The sequence below is a fragment of the Homarus americanus genome, unplaced genomic scaffold, assembly GCF_018991925.1.
Source record: "Homarus americanus isolate GMGI-L3 unplaced genomic scaffold, GMGI_Hamer_2.0 scaffold40856, whole genome shotgun sequence".
NCBI lineage: Eukaryota > Metazoa > Arthropoda > Malacostraca > Decapoda > Nephropidae > Homarus > Homarus americanus.
The window spans coordinates 4,567,422-4,588,929 of record NW_024734615.1 but is presented as its reverse complement, the minus strand read 5'-3'; the positions used below and the strand labels follow the sequence as shown (position 1 = coordinate 4,588,929).

General features: G+C 35.2%; 1 protein-coding gene across 4 annotated transcripts in view; it reads left to right on the top strand.

Annotated features, from left to right (window-relative positions):
- Positions 1–10,118, top strand: part of LOC121870382 (proton-coupled amino acid transporter-like protein CG1139) — a 34,170-nt gene extending 24,052 nt beyond the window's left edge. For all 4 annotated transcript variants that reach the window (XM_042372196.1, XM_042372193.1, XM_042372194.1 and 1 more), the window contains exons 6-10: positions 4,461–4,637; positions 6,500–6,678; positions 7,441–7,613; positions 8,285–8,405; positions 9,288–10,118. In XM_042372196.1, the coding sequence (XP_042228130.1) occupies positions 4,461–4,637; positions 6,500–6,678; positions 7,441–7,613; positions 8,285–8,405; positions 9,288–9,432 (795 nt within the window). In that variant the 3' untranslated portion in view covers positions 9,433–10,118. The remainder of the gene's footprint in view (positions 1–4,460; positions 4,638–6,499; positions 6,679–7,440; positions 7,614–8,284; positions 8,406–9,287) is intronic.
- The last annotated feature ends 11,390 nt before the right edge of the window (positions 10,119–21,508 follow it).

The window sequence follows — 21,508 nt, the reverse complement described above, 5'->3', positions numbered from 1 at the left end:
TGATGATTGTTTGCCTCCTGACACAGTCCTCCACATATCAACTTCAAAATTTGTTGTGCAGGCATTTATCTCACCTACACAAAGAGAAAAAACTTATGCTCAATCTCCAATCCATAATAACTGTTAAGATCTTGTATATTAATATTTTGTGTATAAGTCTTAAACTTTCATTTGGCTTTTATTTACTTGTTTGGGGTTAAACATGAAATTTACAGTGCAGTATTTTATTTACCTGATGACATAGTTTTTACTTTCATTTACTGTATTTTGTCATTCTATTTCTTCTTTTTTCTTAAATTAAGTGATTTTAGATGTATATAAGGACTTAGGCTATGATATAGCGGGATTTTGAATGTTGTTCTGTAAGTACGGTATGCACATAACATGTGTTCCGACTTAAGTACAAATCTGACTTAAGAACGTCCTCGGGAACAGAAGCCATTCGTTACTTGGGGACCCCCTGTATTTTTTGTTGTTACTTATTTATTGGTATTATTTGTATTTATTCCTCACATTTATTGGCACTGTTTACATTATTTTAAGAAAACTATGGCTACAGGAGGAAAATCCACACAAAAGTTTTTTCACAAATCCTTCCTGATAAAATATGGCTAAGTGTGTTATATGCCATAAAATACTGTATGGTACTTACTGTACATACATACTCACAGTGTACAGAAGTTACCAATGAAGAACTATAACAATTTGTTGATTATAACTGTCATACAAAGTCTAATTTACAGTACCTTATTTATATCTTACCTTTAGTGATGTCTGTTCTTATTTATTATTTTTGGTATAAACAATTATGTACTGTACTAACATTTAGCAGCATCAAGTGTGCCTCAGCCAGACTGCTGATATGTCATATTGTTTGTTTGATGTATGTTGTTGCCTGGTTCTAGCAACTTGTTCTGGTGCTCTTGTTGATGGAGAGCTGGAATTATCTACCAACTATTTTTATGGTACTAATTGTTTGATTAATGCCATCCATTAAGGTGAGGTTAGCCAGGGGTTACAACTTTGAAGACACGTTGGGTACAGTACAGTACAGTATACAGTAGGGTTGGGATATATCGCGAGATAGGTTCCAACGATGTTCATTATATACTAAATCGCGATATATAATTACATGTAATCAATGGGGAAATAGGGTTAGGTTCTGGAGGCCAAAAAAAGTGACTAAACTTGACTTAACGAGGTCATTTTCTTACTAACTAAAGCACCAATGAACACTTGACTCGGGAACAACAGGCTATTTCAATATCAATACCAAGGAACACCAGACTCGGGAACACTAGACTCGGCAGCTGACGCACCATCCTGGGAACACCAGACTTGGCAGCAGACGCCACACTGCCACCCTCACTTGACAATCCCACACCTACATAAACGAACACCAAAAATATTAGTTACAGTATTAAATCTTTATCATTAAGCCTTCCATTCTCAGTTCACTTTTCATGTCACTAGCAACCCATATACACTCGCTTTAGAAATTTGAATCTGCACCAGACTCAGCAGCTTACGCACCATCCCGAGAACAACAGACGACACACTGCCACCCTCACTTAACAATCATAAACGAACAAACCAAAAATATTAGTTACAGTATTAAATCATTTCCATTAAGCTTTCCATTATCCTCACTTCACTTTTCACGTCACTAGCAACCTATTTACACTCATCTTAGAAGTCGTAATCTGCAGCAGAGTCGGCTGCTTTCTCGTCACTCACTCAGAAAGGTTGAGCGGGCGAGCGTGTATGCGTGAGTTAGCAGCCACAGTGACACCTCTGGTGAGCAAGTATCGCATTTGTTTGCTATGGCAGTACATTTGAAATATTTCCTGCCCAATTTCCCTCGCAAAAAAAAAAAAAAAATTATCGCTGTGTTTAGTAAAATTTTGATAATTTTGGTAGCCGTCATATAACAAACTACAGTCGACCCTTAACATACGCGGGGGTTAGGTAACAGAGATACCCGTGAATGTTAAAAATCCGTGTACTATTGCTGCTCCCCCTAAAAAAACCCTGGCCCCCTATGTCCTTATTTACCGTATATACCTGTGTGTAGTTCGAGTTTTTAAGACCAAATTATTTGGCAAAAAATTGGGGGTCAACCTCTAAACGAGTAATAGTTTCGTTAGGTTGAAAAATATTTACCAGTAACTACCAGTTAACAATGGAAACGACGCACCAACGCACCACCAGCTGTGAGTGTCGGTACAGTTGCCAGGGCAGATCTCTTGCGTCATAGCAAGCCCAAAGTAGCCAAATGCATGGTATGGTAGCACAGGACGATGTAAAACAAAGTGTTCATTTTTTAAAGTTTATTTATAGATACTGTACATAAATTTTTGTTCATTACATTTGAAACATCAATCTTTGTTAATTAAATTTGAAACAAAGGAAAACTACGATACCGTATTTTCATTAAAATACTGTATTACATCACAAGTATATTTTACCTTAACTGTGACTGAATGAATATATTCTCAGAAATAAATATGGAAATGTAATATTTTGGCTGAAGTGACGTTCATATTACAGTGGAAAGTTGGATAAAATCATGACTTTTGCTTTCTTTCGTTGTTCAAAAGATTTTACCGTAATCGCTTTTCGAATGGTTTTCAGTTAAAAAACTGTTGTACTGTATTACAATAATATTCTATCCTATCATTAGCCTCATAATCCCACAACTGAAAACCATTCGAAAGCGATTACGGTAACATCTTTTGAACGAAAGAAAGCGAAAGTCATTGCTTTCGTCACAATTTTATCCCACTTCCCACAGTAATATGTATGTCATTTCAGCAAAAATATTACATTTCCATATTCTCAGAAATAAATAGTAGTTTTGTTGAAACGTAATGTACAGTATTTAATATTAAAATCCAAAAAGAGCTATAAAAACAATTAATACTGTACACCCGTAATGTACTGGCTGGCATCTCCACTCGTCCCTGCTCCCGCCTCCAGCGTCACCACTCCTCCCCGCTCTATCCCTCCGCCTCCTCCACAGCATCACTACCGTTGTATTACAATAATATTCTATCCTAATTCACTTGAATAAATACTTCGATACCATATTTCTGAATATTTTCATTAAAATCCATCAAAATCATTTTCCTTGTCATCGTCTTCAGCACCAAACAGCTCCTCCCAGTCTTCTCCTTGAACAGGGCTAGAGGGTACATGTTTTTCGAATCGTTTTCAGTTAAAAAACTGTTACATCACATGTATATTTTACCTAAACTGCGCCTGAATGAATATATTCTCAGAAATAAATAGTAGTTTTGCTGAAACGTGATGTATTTCAATGTAAAATAGGATAAAATACATGACGAAAACAAAAGACTTTACCTAACCTTCTGATGTTCAAGAAATGTTACTCGTTTTTTTAATAGTTTTCGGTTAAAATACTGTTATATTACAATGATATTCTATTCATACTGTGCTTGATATACTACATTCACAGAAATGTAATATTTTTGCTGAAATGACGTACGTATTACAGTGGAAAGTGGGATAAAATCGTGATGAAAACAATGACTTTCGCTTTCTTTCGTTCAAAAGATGTTACCGTAATCACTTTTCGAATGGTTTTCAGTTAAAAAACTGTTGCATCACAAGTGAATTAGGATAGAATATTATTGTAATACAACAGTTTTTTAACTGAAAACCATTCGAAAAGCGATTACGGTAACATCTTTTGAACGAAAGAAAACGAAAGTCATTGCTTTCGTCACTTTCCACTGTAATACTTATGTCATTTCAGCAAAAATATTACATTTCTATATTCTCAGAAATAAATAATAGTTTTGCTGAAACATAATGTATTTCAATGTAAATTAGGATAAACTACATGAAAACAAAAGACTTTACCTAACCTTCCAAAGTTCAAGATATGTTACTCGTTTTTTTAATAGTTTTTGGTTAAAATACTGTTATATTAGTGATATTCTATTCATACTGTGCTTGATATAATACATTCACGGAAATGTAACATTTTTGCAACTACAATGCTGATGTCAACACAAGCATGGTTACAGCGAGACTGACTGAGTGAGGGAGCACAGGGTGGGGGGACGACTCGCTGTGCGTGTGTGTGTGAGGTAGCGGGATGGGGCGGTGTGCAGTGTTCGGTGCCGCGCGAAAAAATTTGAATGGCGCGCAATTTGAATGTACTTCAATGTACAGAATATTCCTCTGGCGGGGCAATCCGCGTATTTGCGAATCCTTGAATGCTAAACCCGCTTATGTGAAGGGCCGACTGTAATTTTATAAAGTCGCGATATATCCCAACCCTACTGTACATTAATCTGTTTGGAATCGGTCAACTATAAATGGGATTTTCATGATCAGCTTTTTATTTTTTCTGAATTTTATTGACCATGACCTTAATAGTTATAATCATTATGAAGTTCTGCAATTTCATTATCAATATCTTTTTTCTACAGGTATTGGCACCGTTTTCTCTCATTAGTAATGTTTTTCTGGGGTTAGGACTGGCCATCACATTTCATTACTTACTCCAAGATATTCCTTCTTCATATGATCGTCCTGAATTTAAGTCATGGAAGCAGCTACCCCTCTTCCTTGGCACATCTATATATGCATTTGAAGGCATTGGAGTGGTAAGGTTGATATAAGTTGTTATATATATGATATAGTGGACATGTTTTTTATAGCTACAGGTTGACTATAAAAAATCCGGCAACCTCGGGACCTGAGGAGTGCCGGATTTTCGAAAATGCCGGAAAACTGATGGTTATATTTGCTGTATGAGTTTAACAGAAAATTACTACCTGTACAGTCCTTTAAACAAAGAAAATTAAACACTTAAGTTAGGATAATATAATTGACATTGCTGGATTCCTTGTAAGACCAGGAATATTTTGAATATAAATGTCATATATTTTGCACAAAAGATAACATATTTACTCAGAGTAAACATTATTTCTAAAATTTGTATGTCTAATGCAAAATCTATGATGTTTATATTCAAAATAATCATCAAATTGTAAGAATTCCAGCAATGTAAATTATATTCTGGCCAGGTAATTTGTATGAATTTTATGAGCTAAAACATATATCTTCATTAAATAAACTAAGAAATATTTGAAAATGCGCTCCGAAATCCATGCCGGAAAACTGAAGGTTCTGGTTTATCGATTGCCGGATTTTTGATGGTCAACCTGTAGTACTGTATCATAAAGATCTTCACTGGATATCTAATATCCACCTGCACATAAGATGACTCACCAGAACACTGAAAAATAATAAAAGTATTTTATAAAAGTTCTTTGATATATACAGTGAGTTCTGCTATAACGCGTGTTTTGATAACGCGAATTTGCTCTAACGCGATTTATGAATTAGGAACGATATTTGTATAACGCGAACGCTTGTTTGCTATAACGCGATTTTTGCTTACTATTTCCCCAATTTTGTGGTATTAATTGTGAATATGGTAAAGAAGAATATCTCCAAGAAGCGTTCTGGTGATAGAATTCCCGGTGATGATCGTAAAAGAAAGGATATAACACTTGAAGAGAAGCTCGATGTTATCAACCTCAAAATCACCCTTCTCCCCCATCAAGTTACATTCATATTTTTTCAAGGTAAAGTGTTACATTTACTGTATGATTTCATTATTAGATATGAATGTAACATTTATTTAGACTGTGCTATCCTTTGTGTTAGGCTAACTACTAAATTTTTTCGATTTTGAGTAATCTGCACCTAACCCTATTTTCTTCATAAGCCCTGTTATTTCTATTACGCGATTTTCTATAACACGATATTTTACAAGAACACAATTATCGCGTTATAGCAGAACTACCTGTATTACAATATATTGAATAACCAAAACATTGCCCTCTGTATTTAGAATATTTGTATTGGATATTGATAATAAGTCATAGTAATTCTCTGTGCCTGATATTTCGTCTTATTATCTCTCTTCCTTTAGTTGATAATCTTTCTTCCTTTCTCTTAGCCGCAATGTTACTTCACTCTCTCTCTTTTACAAGTACTTTAACGGACAATGTTCGGTGGATTTGGCATCCTGTGTACCGCCGGCAAGGCAGTGGTCTCGTAACACTCATCTTGCCCGCGGTACCCACCGTTTCTCTGTGGATGTCGGTCACACTAGAATAACCCGTTATAGTACTGTACATCCTTCTTTCCTCACACAACCAAACTGTGGAATGCTCTGCATTCTGTTTCCATACTCATACAATCTGTCTCACTTCAAAAAGCAGGTTTTCTGGCATCTTTGTGGTGTAGATTAATATAATATTTTTCTTTTCTATTTTTAAATTCTTTTTGCTCTTATTTTTTTCGCTCCCTAGGCCCCATTGTGGGTCGATGACCTGTGCGGTAAAAAAAAAAAAATATCAATCTATAGTGCTGAGAAATGATTATTGGGTTGTAAATGTGTCTTTATTTTGTCAAATATTAATTTGCTGAAGTTAATACAGTCTATCTTTTACAGGTTCTTCCTTTAGAAAGAAAAATGACTAACCCAGAAGATTTTCGTGGGTGTAACGGCGTCCTCAACACTGCTATGATTCTAGTCACTTGTAGTTACATAGCGGTGGGCTTCTTTGGCTACCTGAAGTATGGTGATGCAGTTCATGGATCCATCACCTTAAATATTCCCCCCAGTGATGCGTAAGTGCAGTGCAGTTCTCATTTGGTCCCTTATGTGATAGTATTTTGATTAGACATGTAAAGTAATTGTCAGAATTCCAAATAATATATTTGTTTCTATTTTTTTCTTTCTTTCCTTTCAGTGAGTTTTTTTTTTACAATAATCTTAAATCACATACTATACTATATGTAATACTGTATACCCTACTAAATCCAGCTGAATGGCAATTACTATACCTGCACAAAAAATTTTAACTTCTTTCTGCACAACTTCCTTACAGCAATTCTTATACCTTGTGTGATAAAAGGGTTACTTCACAAGAACCTATAAAGTGGCAGAAGTCTGGGTGTTGAGCATCACTCACATCCAATAATTGGCCCACAGCCAGCAGTGGGCTCACAGCCATCAGTGGGTTCATAGCAAACAGTGGGCTCACAGCTAGCATAATTCAGTATACACTCATGGTTTGTGAAATGTATGAGGATTTTTGGGTGGGGAGGCAGTTTAGTCACTGATTGGTGGAGTGTTCCTGGTGATTATGGGGTTAAGAGGTGTAAGGTCAAGTAATGTTGTAAGATCAACACATGTAGAGGTACCTGGTAGTAATGCTGGTGTGAGATACAGTAATATCACAAAACATTGCACTTTAAACCACAGCACAAAAATTTACATAGTAGGAATTGATTATTTATATATAAATAGATGAATGAAGAATTAATTAATAGGCAAAAAGATGTACATTAACTGTTTAGAAATTAACTGTCATAACTTAATTTTTCCAGTTTAGCACAGCTGGTGAAGATTCTCATGGCTGTAGCGATCTACTTGACATATTCTCTTATGCTGTATGTTCCTGCTGAAATTATGTGGCCACACCTGAGTCCAAGATTCCACTCTGCCCGTGGAAAACGGCTAGGTGAATATGCCTTCAGAGCCTTCTTGGTGCTCATCACATGTAAGTGTTTCTTGTTTTGTGCTTACCTGAATTTATAACCTGAGTGAACAGTATTTTCACCCATTTCACAATTATTACTCTACTGTATATGTACAGGTTGCTAAGTTATGTCATCATTAGGTAGTACAGTATCTATGGGGTGAATCTTCAGTTGATCAAAACATCTTAGCTGTGGTTCCATAGGCAGCATGTGTTGGTATACACAAGTGAATGGCTAAATTTAATGGCTATTAGGTGGACCGTGCTTCAGAAATTTAATAAAACTGGAAAGTTAAGCATTAATCTCTCTTGGTTCAGCCTTATCCATGATAAGTCAGGAGTAGTTCTCATGAAGCAGGTGTCTGAAGGCTATGAGTCTACACCACCACACTCCAGCCATAGCAGGCTATAAAATGGATATCTGCTTAATGCCATTAGTTGCTCAGCTGATCAGACATCTTTCATGAGGATTAATGTAAAATTAGCTTGAAAATTTTGTTTTAAAGGGGAAAATATGAAAAATATCTTGATGTGAGGAGATTGAAGCATTTAATGTAAGAATGCAAGATTGAGACAAAATTCATACAGACAAATATTTTATATATACAGGTAATACAATTACAAAATATTTAGATACCTGTGTACTTTATTGTAATTTTGGTTGATATATTTTATGTTTGTGTTTTTTACAGTTGTTCTGGCTGCAGCCATCCCCAACATTGGCCTCTTCATCTCACTAGTGGGTGCTATGTCATCATCTACTTTAGCCATCATCTTCCCTCCCATTATAGAAATTGTTACATTCTGGCCCAGGTAAGGATATTATTCTTTATCTCTTTTCACAGAACTGTATTGTTATCATTCCCTTATTGAGTGTTATCTGGTTGTGTCCTTACTGATGTTAATAGAGGGATTAAGGCAGGGCTGAAGGGCAAGGTGGCTACTCTACTCCAATCACAGGAATCAAAAGAACTGTGACTAAATATGAAGGGAATGTTGGATAAATAGGTTATTCACTGGCCAGCCCGCAGTAATTTTGTTTCTAGGCTTATCCAAGATACCTAGGCAACTTGAAGTCACAGGAATTGTGGGCCTTTGGTGGGCGTCTCTTTCCCTAATCATACATAAGTCTCCAATGACAGTGATCCAGTAGGGTAGGATTATGGTTATGTCCACTGATTTGAAAGATGTTTTTTATTTTATTGATAATTTAATGATTCATCACTTATCAGTTACCTAATCTTTCAGAAAGGCTCTCTGTTCTTTGTTATGACCTTCATTGTCCAGTGTTAGAACTGGAGGAAATTGGAGTGCCTGGAGAAAATCTGCCATGTTTGTTAGGGTCACACTGGATAACACTCTTCTCACATAGGTATGTCCCAGACTGGGGATTGAACCCAGGACATAATTGTGTTAGGCACATACATTTGTACCACTAACTAACACCCCAAAGAAGTTTCTGTGTTATAAGTTCCAGTAAAGGTGTAGTCTTTTTATTCAGACTGAAGTTAGCTCTAAGTATCTTTACAGTACTGTACTGTATTGTAAGACCTGGATGTGGGAGCCTGTCAGAGGGTGTTTTTGTCGGCTAAACCTGTAAATCACATGTCTCTTTCCTTCACTTATAAAATGGAATTTCATACTTCAGTTATATGTTTTGTATGTTATAATTTTCTAGGCGTTTTTCTATTTCAGAGTATCAAGACTAAATATGATTAAGTGCTTTTGCATCTTTGTGTTTGGAGTTGTGTGTTTCGTCACGGGAACATATGCCAGTGTGGAAGCCATCATTGAATACTTTGAGCACTCAGATGACCCTCAGCCAGGGCTTGTATGCTGATTGCTGAGGTTATTTGAACCACTTCTAGATGAATAGAATGTGGATAAAATTAAAGACATTTCCCATGAGGTTCCGTGAAGACTCATCAAGCAAATATATCTTCCAGGGTAGTATAATACATTATGTTGTATGTATTTCTTCATCTTGGAAACTTTCATCTTCATTGATACAGTTACGTGCAGATCATCTCCCACACTTATATTATACCATGAATATTCTGATACATTTATGTGCTCAGTATCTTCCACACATACATTACAACAGTAACATTTTGATACAGTAGAAAATCAATGTTTTATGACTAAAGCTCATAGAATTTATAACCCAGTTTCTGTCTATTGTGTACTTTTATGTGATTAACTTTCCTTTAGTAAACTTTGTAATATTGATATAGGTAACCAAAGTAGATATACTTTGACATACCATTTTCGGTGTTCACTGAGGTGTATATTTAGTTATGTGCAACTGTTTTATTAATTTGATGTCTGCTGTGTATTATAGAGTAATTTTATATATACAACATATTATTATTTGATTATCATTTAAGCTTAGATTAAGTTTTATTTAGAGCAGAATGCAACTTCCAATCTATATTTTGTTTATAAGACATGCTCATTTGTATAATGTGGTTCAGAATCACACTAATAAGAAATAATACCTTGAGCTTCAATCCATATATATATATATATATAATATATATATATATATATATATATATATATATATATATATATATATATATATATATATATATATATATATATATATATATATATATATATATATATATATATATATATATATATATATATATATATATATATATATATATATACACAGTTACTTAATTAGAACCCAGAGGGTCCCGTGTTAAGTGAAATCCGCGTTAAGTGAACAACAGAACATATGGGATTAATTCCAATAGAAACCGGCCCGACCCCCAAACTCCACTTTTTGAAGACACATAACTATGTTGTAGTAAAAATAACATCTTAATTTTATGATGGTACATGCACACAATTAATACTTAAGAGAAATAGAGAAATACAGTCGCCAAGTTAATGTCCATTCAAATAATGGACTCAACTCCCTCCCCCTCTCACACTACACTGCCGGCTCTTCCCTCTCTGAGAAATTTTTGGGGGAAAACCACTAAATTTTAATAAATAATACCTCAAACTAAAGTTAGGATAATACAATTGACATTGCTGGATTCCTTGTAAGACCAGGAATATTTTGAATATAAATGTCATATATTTTGCACAAAAGATAACATAGTTACTCAGAAAAATTTTTTATCTAAAATTTGTATGTCTAATGCAAAATATATGATGTTTATATTCAAAATGATCACCAAATTATAAGAATTCCAGCAATGTAAATTATATTCTGGCCGGGTAATTTGTATGAATTTTATGAGCTAAAACAAATATCTTCAGTTAATAAAAAAATAATAATCTTCAGGACACTATCTGTCAATCAAAGTACCCCACCTTGCCTTCCCCCTCTTCCAACCATGCGGTCAGTTCCAACCCTCCCCCCCACCAATCCTCCCTTCAAGAGAAAGGTTGGGTGAAAAATTTAGATTTTAACATTTTGTATTAAATAGTACCTCAGATTAAAGTTAGGATAATATAATTGACATTGCTGGATTCCTTGTAAGACCAGGAATATTTTGAATATAAACGTCATATATTTTGCACAAAAGATAACATTCTTACTCAGATTAAACATTTTATCTAAAAATTTTATGTCTAATGCAAAATATATGATGTTTATATTCAAAATGATCATCAAATTATAAGAATTCCAGCAATGTAAATTATATTCTGACCGGGTAATTTGTATGAATTTTATGAGCTAAAACAAATATCTTCAGTTAATAAAAAAAAAAAAATATTCTTCACGGGGTAACAGATGGTCGGTCGGTCCCTCCCTCCCCCCCACCCTCCACCAACCGTCCCAAGGAGATGTGTGGGAAAACCAGAATACTTAACTTTTTTGTAATAAATAATACCTCAAACTAAAGTTAGGATAATATAATTGACATTGCTGGATTCCTTGTAAGACCAGGAATATTTTGAATATAAATGTCATATATTTTGCACAAAAGATAACATAGTTACCCAGAGAAAAAATGTTATCTAAAATTTGTATGTCTAATGCAAAATATATGATGTTTATATTCAAAATGATCACCAAATTATAAGAATTCCAGCAATGTAAATTATATTCTGGCCGGGTAATTTGTATGAATTTTATGAGCTAAAACAGGCAGTCAGGCAGGGTGGCGGGTGGGGCAAATCTAAAAATAGCGTCTCGAGCCGGACACTCACCGCGTATATGATGAAAAAATCCGTGTTAAGTGAAAGTTCAGCTCTGGCGAGGCACCGCGTATATGATAAAACGCGCTAAGTGAAACCGCGTTAGGCGGGGTAATACTGTATATATATATATATATATATATATATATATATATATATATATATATATATATATATATATATATATATATATATATATATATATATATATATATATATATATATATATATATATATATATATATATATATATATATATATATATTTTTATGACCTAATGCCTAGAGTAAATGATTCTACTATCCAGACAAGTGTACAGGGAACCCTTACATAATTCAGGAGATGGGTACTATTGTGATGATGCACATACAGTATGTCCTCATTGGACTGGATACTGTACTGTATAATGAAATGCTCCACAATTTGTTCAGGGAGCTGATAGTTGTTTAGTAAGAGTCGATCTGTCTCTCCTAATATTCTTAACATTGATCTCAGGATCCCTGAGCTTTTAAAGCTATAAAGTCACCAAAAATGAGGTGAATTTATCACATTTCACTCATTGGGACACAATTTGAAGGTTTTCAATATTATTCATCTCAAAAGTTAAATAATCACATTTTTTTAACCCATAGCCGGCCATTAACGTTCAGGTACGTGATCACCGATGTTCCTATCTCTGGTCATTTACGTACTAGAATGTTTTCCAAATATACTTTTCCCGCGCCCTTGAAACTGAGTCTAGTTACCATAATGTGGTGGCTGGTGGTGTCTGACATCTTGTGTAAATATTTCCCACCACTTGGCCTTAAAGAACCCCCCACTAGGGGACCCCACCCTCCCGTCTCTTCCCACAGTCAAGGCTACGGTACTATGCAGTAGAGCCTCAATAGCCATGGCATGTGAATGTAACTGGTCACTCAGTCAGAATGAGGTATACTCTGAATTATTTGGTAGGGGTGAAGATGAACAAGATATTGACAGAGAGGCATGTATTGATAGTGATATTGATGGTGATAAAGATAGTGACCCAGACTGCGTGTTTGAACAAGAGGAAGGCGACGACAAGTGGAGGAGAAAGGGTTGTCCCCCCCCCCCCAATCTCCAAGAATGTCCAATATTCCCTCCATTTCACCTACCCCTACCACTCCCTGTCCCACTGCATGGTTACATCCGTCCACACTCCTTTCTTCCTCCTTCCTCCATCACACACTGTTCCCTCCCTCCCACACTGCTTCCGACCTCCTATACTGCTCCCTCCCTCCCTCCCACATTGCTCCCTCCCACACACCTTTCTCCCTCCCACACTCCTTCCTTCCTCCCACACTTGTTCTTCCTTCCTACATTGCATATTGCCATAGTAATCAAAGTGCAATTATTAGTAAAAATGTAAGGAAAATAAAGCAAGTGGAACGGAAAATAAACTGAGAAGGACGGATAATACATCCCTCGACCTTGAGTGTATAGCATTGTCACTTATAATAAAAAACATCCATCTGTTTATTTCATAATTTTTTTTGTGTCATTTGCTATGCTGCTACATTCATATTATTATTATTTTTTTTTGTGTGTGTGTGAAAGAAAAAATCATGTACAGTATATACATGGCTGTAAGACTGACCGGAAGTACTGTGACAGCACTGGGAGCGAGTAGGCTTGGTAATACTTCATCAGCTCAGGGTTTAAATGCCACGCAGTACTTTTAAATGAGGCGAGTTGCCACTTTTGCTATTATATCTTGTTTTCTTACGTCATCTTGGGCCACAAAACAAAAATTTGATTTTTCATGAGCAGGGGGGTACCATGATGTATAATAATGTGACCTTTTACGGGTTAAGTAGATGCTGAGTCACTCAAGATCGAATTTTTCATGTACTGGAAGGTTCAGGAGGTTGAAGTGTTCTTGTCCCCATGGATGAATGAATTCTATGCAGATGTCTCACTGTTATTCAGCTTGGTGGAACTCTGGTTGTAGTTCAAACTCTCTGGTGCAAGTTTCTTCGTAATTGAGAGGAGTCTTCCTCTCAACCAGGATTTTCATTGGTTATGGTTTATGTGGAGCACACTTAAACTAAGTGAGTAGTTTTCCAATGAGTAAGTTAGGTTGTATCATGAAAAACTAGATCTTTTTGGAAGAATTAAAGAAGAAGGTTATTTAAGACCTGTGGGAGAGTTAGAGCAAGATTCATGGGCTGAGTGGTTTCCATCCTTTAGTAGCTCAAGGTGGCTTTACAGGGGTGAAGGAACAGAAGATGGCTGTCTTAAAATTTTCCATAAATATGTCCAGAATCAGAATTGTTGGTTTAAAAAAAAGTGTTGTTAAGGGGAACAGATGGTAATTCTTTGGAAGGGGCAGAGTGGAATGGGTTTTCAGGGTGTTGACCTCAGGAACTTATACTGTACAGTAACAGTATAGGTATTCTGCAAGTCATCTGGTCCAGGCTGGGTCATAAAATAGGATTTCCGGTTCACTTCATCGTTCTTTGTCTGTTATCATTTTTGTTAAGTATCATCTTGCTTTTGATTAGATGAAGTGAACCATCAATCCCCATTAACATAGTTTGGCATCTCATATTTTACTTTTCAGTGCTTTTGTTAAACATAAAATTATAATCAACACATATCCATGTTATCTTTTGGCAGTAATGTATACTGTACTATTTTCCATAGTAAATAGACAGAGCAGTGCAATTTTTCCATATTTAAGAAATATGGAAAACTTCTGTGTACTGGAAACCTGATGTAGCCACTGCCATTATCCCCCACACTCACCACCTTGATATACTATAATGACATCACCTGTATCAAGGGATGAACACACATTATCCCTCACAATCACCACCAGTGACAAGAGAGAAACTTACATTATCACTGACACCTTTAGTGATAAGGGATAAAAACAGGTACAAACACCTTAACAGTGTAAGCTATTTTTGTTGCTGATTGGAGTTGCTTCTAGCCAGTAGAAGGTTTTCCTTTTGGTAAATTCTATTTTATTATCTTTCCTTTGGTTATCAATGGTCTGTGTCTGTATGTAATAACGAATTAAGTAATGAGAAAAAACATTTATAATTTATGAATGAAAAGGAGTATACAAGTACAAAGTAAAAATACACAACAACAATATCTTTAGTACTTTGTTTATACCATAAGCACTTCATATCATTATGCATCACCTAACACTATCATCAGCTCAGGTATCTTCTCCACTCCAGTGTTATGAGCAGAACTTGATGAAGTTTCATAAAAATAACAACTATTTTACTGGATGTGGAGTTGTGTACTTATGGTACATTGATCATAATGTTGTATTATTGTCATTACATTGTAGTTATCACTTAACAATAGTAAAGTAATTGAGCAATAATTGTATTCACTCTCATAAAAGATTCTCATAACCGAGGGGTCCTCACCACCTGTGTGTACATAACAGGCTGTCTTTCTTCCTAAGAGCAAACGTCTCTACATGTGATAATGTTTTCCAAGAGACCTAAAATCACAGGAGGCCACGATACAGGTGCTGTTATCACCAAAATATAACTGATGGTTTTACTAACAATGTTACCGGTGCATGTACTGTGCACACACCAGTTGAGTCACGGTAGTAAATAAGTGTTCATAAAAAATCATATTTGAAGGTTGATTGAATCAACTTACCTAGTACTTTGTGAAAACATCATCCATTAAGCATTTATTTTGCATCTGATGAAGTTACCAGTGTCTTTTTTGTGTTGCCTATTGTATCAATCTCATATTATGTTGTTCTCTTCTTAGTACAATACTGTACTGTATTATGATAGAAAAATTTTATACTGTAAGACAATTTTGTCAGAATCTCCTTCAAAATTAGTAAACAACCAATTGTATTCACCTGCTGTTCAGTGTGTGCAGCAGTGTGCGTGTGTATACAGCACCTAACATTTCCTACAACACTTTTATGTGAAAGATAAAGTAACTATGTAGTGTCTTTTGAAATTTTCCAAACAGACACAAGGTTAAGATTTTGTTTTATAATATTGCTGCTATTTTGCACATGCTGTACACCAGTGCTGGTACACTCTGTTCACTCACCAGTGCTATATATGCTACTCACTACAGTGCTGTACACGCTGCTCACCAGACCACATGATTCATCATAAAATTAGTAGAAATTTCAAAGTATTTGAAGATAGAATTGTAAACTTATTGCTCATTAACTTTGTCATTTTAACAGTTAAATTTTACTAATTTCATATATTTTAAGAGAATTTTTATGATATTTTTGTAGGTTGTAATAATGAAAGGTTCATGATGAAAGTGTCCATCTTTGTTTCTTTGTATCACCACCTTCACTTTTTAGTCTTATTTTAAGAGTACCCTGCAATTTTTCTATAGTAATACTGTAGTATGATACAGTAGTTGGGAGCATCAGTTGGTACTCCCACATGTTATCAACTATATTATCACACGGTTCACTTTTGGAACATTAAGTTATATTGATAATGGTGGTAGTGTTCTACAAGTGGAATCTTGGCCAAATGATTTGTGATATTGAATGAATTGCTCTGTTAAATAACTTTTTAAATTACTATATTTGCTTTATAGCAAATTCTGAGTTTTATTGTTAAAATTTTTCTGGTTTATGGGTTATTTGACAAGTGACCTGCAAGATTCTTCCTCTAAAACACTCCTTGGCAGACCTTGCCTTATCAAAGGCCTCTCTCCATTCTAGAGGCAGGTAAAGTACACTTTTCTGTTAGATCAGTGTAAATCATTTGTTATTAGTCTTGACTGGGATTAGCAAGGTGGAATTTCAACCCCGATCTTGTTTTTCCTTCAAAATCCATGAAGGCATGAGGTACAGCAGAATGAAACTCCAAACTATTTCTCTCACATTAACCCTTTAATGATAAACTTTAACTCATAACCTACAATTAAGGATTCCTTCCCCCCCCCTCCCTCACATGCACAAAAATGGAATGCAAGGAACACAGAACTTCCAAAGATGATAACTGCTGTATAAAGGTTAAAAGTTTAGTCTTAACATTTTACCTACATCTGGCCCACTGTCAGCTTCCTACATTCTTTTCTGCTCCTTATTGATTTATTAAGGATAATCATTTTTTCTTTTTAATGATTACAGTAGACTTGTTACATGTCCGTTTGGTACAGTAGTGCATTTTATTTTATGGCTGCTTTGCTATTTTATTTGTTCACTGTGCAAGTGATAATGCTTAATTTGTGCCTGACCATAATGGGTGCTCGTTGGCAAGGTAGTTGAGGGGCTGACATCTCTTAACTTGTATTGAAAGCTTTAGTTGACAGTGGGTTGTCTTACTTTCAGTAAGTGAAGCAGATTATTTGAGTCAGTTTAATAGAGAATCTAGTTCTAACATGTGCAGAATCTTATCAGCAAAGGTTGTAGTCCTGCACATGCTACTGGATTGATTTTTTCCTTCATGGGAAAATATGATAATGGCCCTTCATTTGGTAAACACCAACACTTAAGGATTCTACCTGTGGTGTCACTAACATCATAGAACAAGTCAGTTTGATACTATTTAAAGGTATTTCAACCTCACCCTACTACAGTGAGTGATTGTGACTGTGACAGTGATTGTCAGTAAAGACAAACTTCCAGCTAAAATTATTGCCCACAGTTAGCTGAAAAACATTTCCATTTTGCCACATATACCCTACATATTTTGTGAGGTGAATTGTCAGAGTGCCATGCACCCCCTTAAACCCTGCCATGCATCCCCAAGGGGGGCACACATCACAGTTTGAGAACCACTGCCCTACGAGACTGAAATACCTCCGACTGTGAACCTTATCATTGGCAGTTTCATATACATGCACCAGTTTCAAAACCACTGCTCTATTAGACTGATATGCTTTTGACTGTGAACCATCATCATGGTTACAGTTTTATCCTTAGAATAATTAAAAACAAGAACTTGGGTCCTTTGCATTTATACATCTCCTTATATAATTTTCAAACCACATGTATTGTGATAGTTTGACTGTTTGGTTTATGGATTGTTTTTTGTTGTCCTGTTTTTAGTCTCCCATTGTTTTCTGGTCATTTTAAGGAATACAGTGTACATTGACAATGTAGGTATACAGTTTCCAATGAACCTTGCTAACTCGTGTTCAAGTATCCATTTATGTAGCAACTTACACACATGACAAGACAGTTTACCTGCTGACAGATTCTGGTAGGGGTTGTTCTCATATGTTACTTGTCCTTTTCCACCATCCATAAAAGGAGATCTCATACTTCAGTCCTTTATTTTATTGCTTCTTATGTTACATTGTAACATAACATTAATCATAATTACAACATTCTTCTCAACCCAAACACAAGAGAGTTGCACCTGCAGTCTCAGACCCAATCATTCTCTGTTTTGCATCCATTACCAAAGCTCAGGCTATTCACAAGAGATTTCCACTGTGGTTTGTGATTCAAGAGAAAAGTGACATAATATATTATGTTTGTTTATGCTGGAAAATAACAGTTGTATGGGAGGAATAAGGTTTGTTTCAAGTGTATCAAGAAGAAAGTAGAAGTAAATTAAAAAATAAAGATAAAAAGACAATTAAAGGAGAATGCACTAAGACAGTGAAATAGAGTACTATAGTAATACAGTACATATATAAAAGAATGTGAAGTATGTCATGTGATGGTGAGCTGTGTGTAAACAGAAAATCATTAGTAAAGGACCAGGGACTCCCAACTTTTCTCACAAACTCTTCCAGTGGAAAGTAAGGTCAATGAGAATTAAGTAACTTTGTCATGATCTCTAAATCCAAATTTGACTTCCATAAGTAAAATAAGTTTTGTGCTTCGCTTTCAAAATATTTACTGAACTGTGGTGCTGGTATAACACTATAATTTCATATCTTCTTTGTCCACTTGATTTATAGGAGTGAAGTGTTTCTAATAACAGTAAGCAAATTTTTTTTTAATGCTTTAGCAAAAATTCTAATGTTAACACCACCATAGAGTGCAAGATGTCCGTTTCATGAAGTACAACGTTACCCTTTCCCCGTGTGATTTTATCAAGATTTATCTTATCCACGTTTTCATTGTGGAGCTACATGAAATATATATATATATATATATATATATATATATATATATATATATATATATATAGACCTACAACCAGCGGACATCGGCCGCCTCAGTCATACCAAAATTTTGTCAAATTATGTATTTTCGAGTCCCCTCGTCCAGTGATTCGCTATGTACTGACAAAATTTTGTAATTCACTTTAAAAATTACTGGCAAGCTTAAAAGTGAGAGTTTTGTGGTGCTGAGAAAAAGACACCCATTTTAAATTTTCTATATGTGTATTAGCATTTTTTGACTTGACCTGGTTTGGGTCCCTAACCCCGTCGTAAGTTGAGAGCTTCTATATTTAAAAGAAATTATTTAAGGCTTCAAAGGTTGTTTGCCAGTCTTTAACATTCCTTTTAGGTTACTAAACAATGTTTGAGTTAGATGACATCCATTTAAATGTGAATAAAGAATTTGTTTGTATACAATGGTACACACAATTATATATATAATATATACATATATATATATATATATATATATATATATATATGTGTGTGATCATATATATATAATAATATATATATATATATATATATATATATATATAATATATATATATATATATATATATATATATATATATATATATATATATATATATATATATATATATGATTACCTTCATGAGATTCTTAATTGAAGTTTATCGAGGCATTCTCGATTAACAGAAGTCCTCCTGGCCCCTCAACATGTGAAGCTTGCACACTAGCTGTCATATTAGTCCGCCAATACAGTGTCCAGTTCCTAGGGCCAAATTCATATTTCAGTAAATATCAAAGAAGTTTGTACTATTCAATAATTTTAAAAATCTTGCATTAAATTTTTAGTAATTTAACAATTATTTAACATAATTTAAGTACAGAAACTAGTTTTTAAGCCTAAGCAGCCTGTGAACACACCATGCAAGGCGTCAGTCTCTGTGTCTTTTAGTGGAAGTAACATCTTGTGCAAGACTGTTTAACATAAACACTTTTTTGTGTGTTTCCAGTCAAATTATTGGTCATTTTGAAATTTATTTTTACATATTGACAAATATATAATGCAGTGCAGTGTTGATTTAAAAAAAAATAATCTTGAATTACCAAGAGAACTGAAATTTTATGGGTGAAATGGCACCATGGGGTGACTTCTCTTTCACCCCAATGCATTCTCTTCTCCCTTCTCCTCCACCCCCATTCTAATTCCTCATCATTGTCATCATGGTTTGGGGTGGATCGGTAAGTGATGAGTGGATTATATTATATAAAGATAATAATATGTACGTATTTCTTATTTTATGTAGTAAGTCCGATACCTTCCCACTGATTACTTACAGGAGATTATGGGCGTATCTCGTGAGATTCCTCCACCCTCGACATTCCATGATTTATACTTGATAAATGATGATTTAATGATTCATTTAATTTCAACATCCATCTAAGTTATTGGTTATACTATGTCATAACCAATCAGTCATTACCTTCAGAATAATAAGATAAGGATCACGAATACGGGCAAATAATTACTCACATTTTATTTGTCAAACTATCACGATGATTTACAATTTGTGGATATATGATTTACTCACGTTCAGCTGTAATAAAATTAATCTTCTAAAACGAAATTTTCAACGAGGACATGTGAATTTACTCTACTATGGGTATGTCTTAACAAGCCTTAATTCTTCGTGATACATTACTGCCAGCCTGGTTCCTTTGTTACCAACCCATCCACAGACTTCTTCCCAGCCATAACAACAAAAGTACTCTTGGAGTTACCACACATAGTCTCGCGTCACTGTGATCACTGTGAACGGTTATACGCGCAAATGAACTAATAGTATAATAACCATTAGGTGCAATAGACCAGCCTGGACTGCTTTATCGCACCAGGCTTCCCGTGAAAAATATTTCGCGAGGATAACAAACCTAGGATTAACACACTTAGTCTCGTATGCGTCACGGTGGGCGGGTATGGGTAGAAGAACTCTGTAGCGTGAATTAATTAACCATTTACTATAGATTTGATAGCAGCCTGGATTGCTCGTCGCAACCAGGCATCTGCGTGATATTTCGCAGGGATAACAAACCTAGGTTAACTGCCTTAGTCTAAGTGTAAGCAGCCGGTTCACAGGACGAATGTGATGCAGAGGTTTCTGTGTGGTATGGTGTCCGGCCCCCAGGAGGAAGGCTGGGCGACATCCTTAACTAACCCATGGCTCAGGGGATGCCGCCAAATGAGGTTTTTGGGTGTGAAAGCGTGGAACGATACAACACTGTTGCTGCCCACCCCCTAAAGGCTGGCTGACGCCACCTAATTGAAAAATACATGTCCCAGTTATGCCCTGCGCGGAAGCGTCATCTCTCAAGTAAAACAAACACAGGTTGGTTGCGTGCGATAAACTACCGCGCAACCGCGGCAATCATCATCATCATCCAGGAACCTTCTGCACACACCTCAAAGTAAGTGTGCTTTACTACCTTTTTGCTGACTTTGGGCAATTTTACGGTGAATGGACAGTACCCCAAAAGCCATTGAAACAATAATGGTTTGATTCAACAAACAACCTTCTAGAACAGGGTGTATAACAAATAACCGAGGAACTCACTAATAATATTAGCCAATAACATATATGTATATATATATATATATATATATATATATATATATA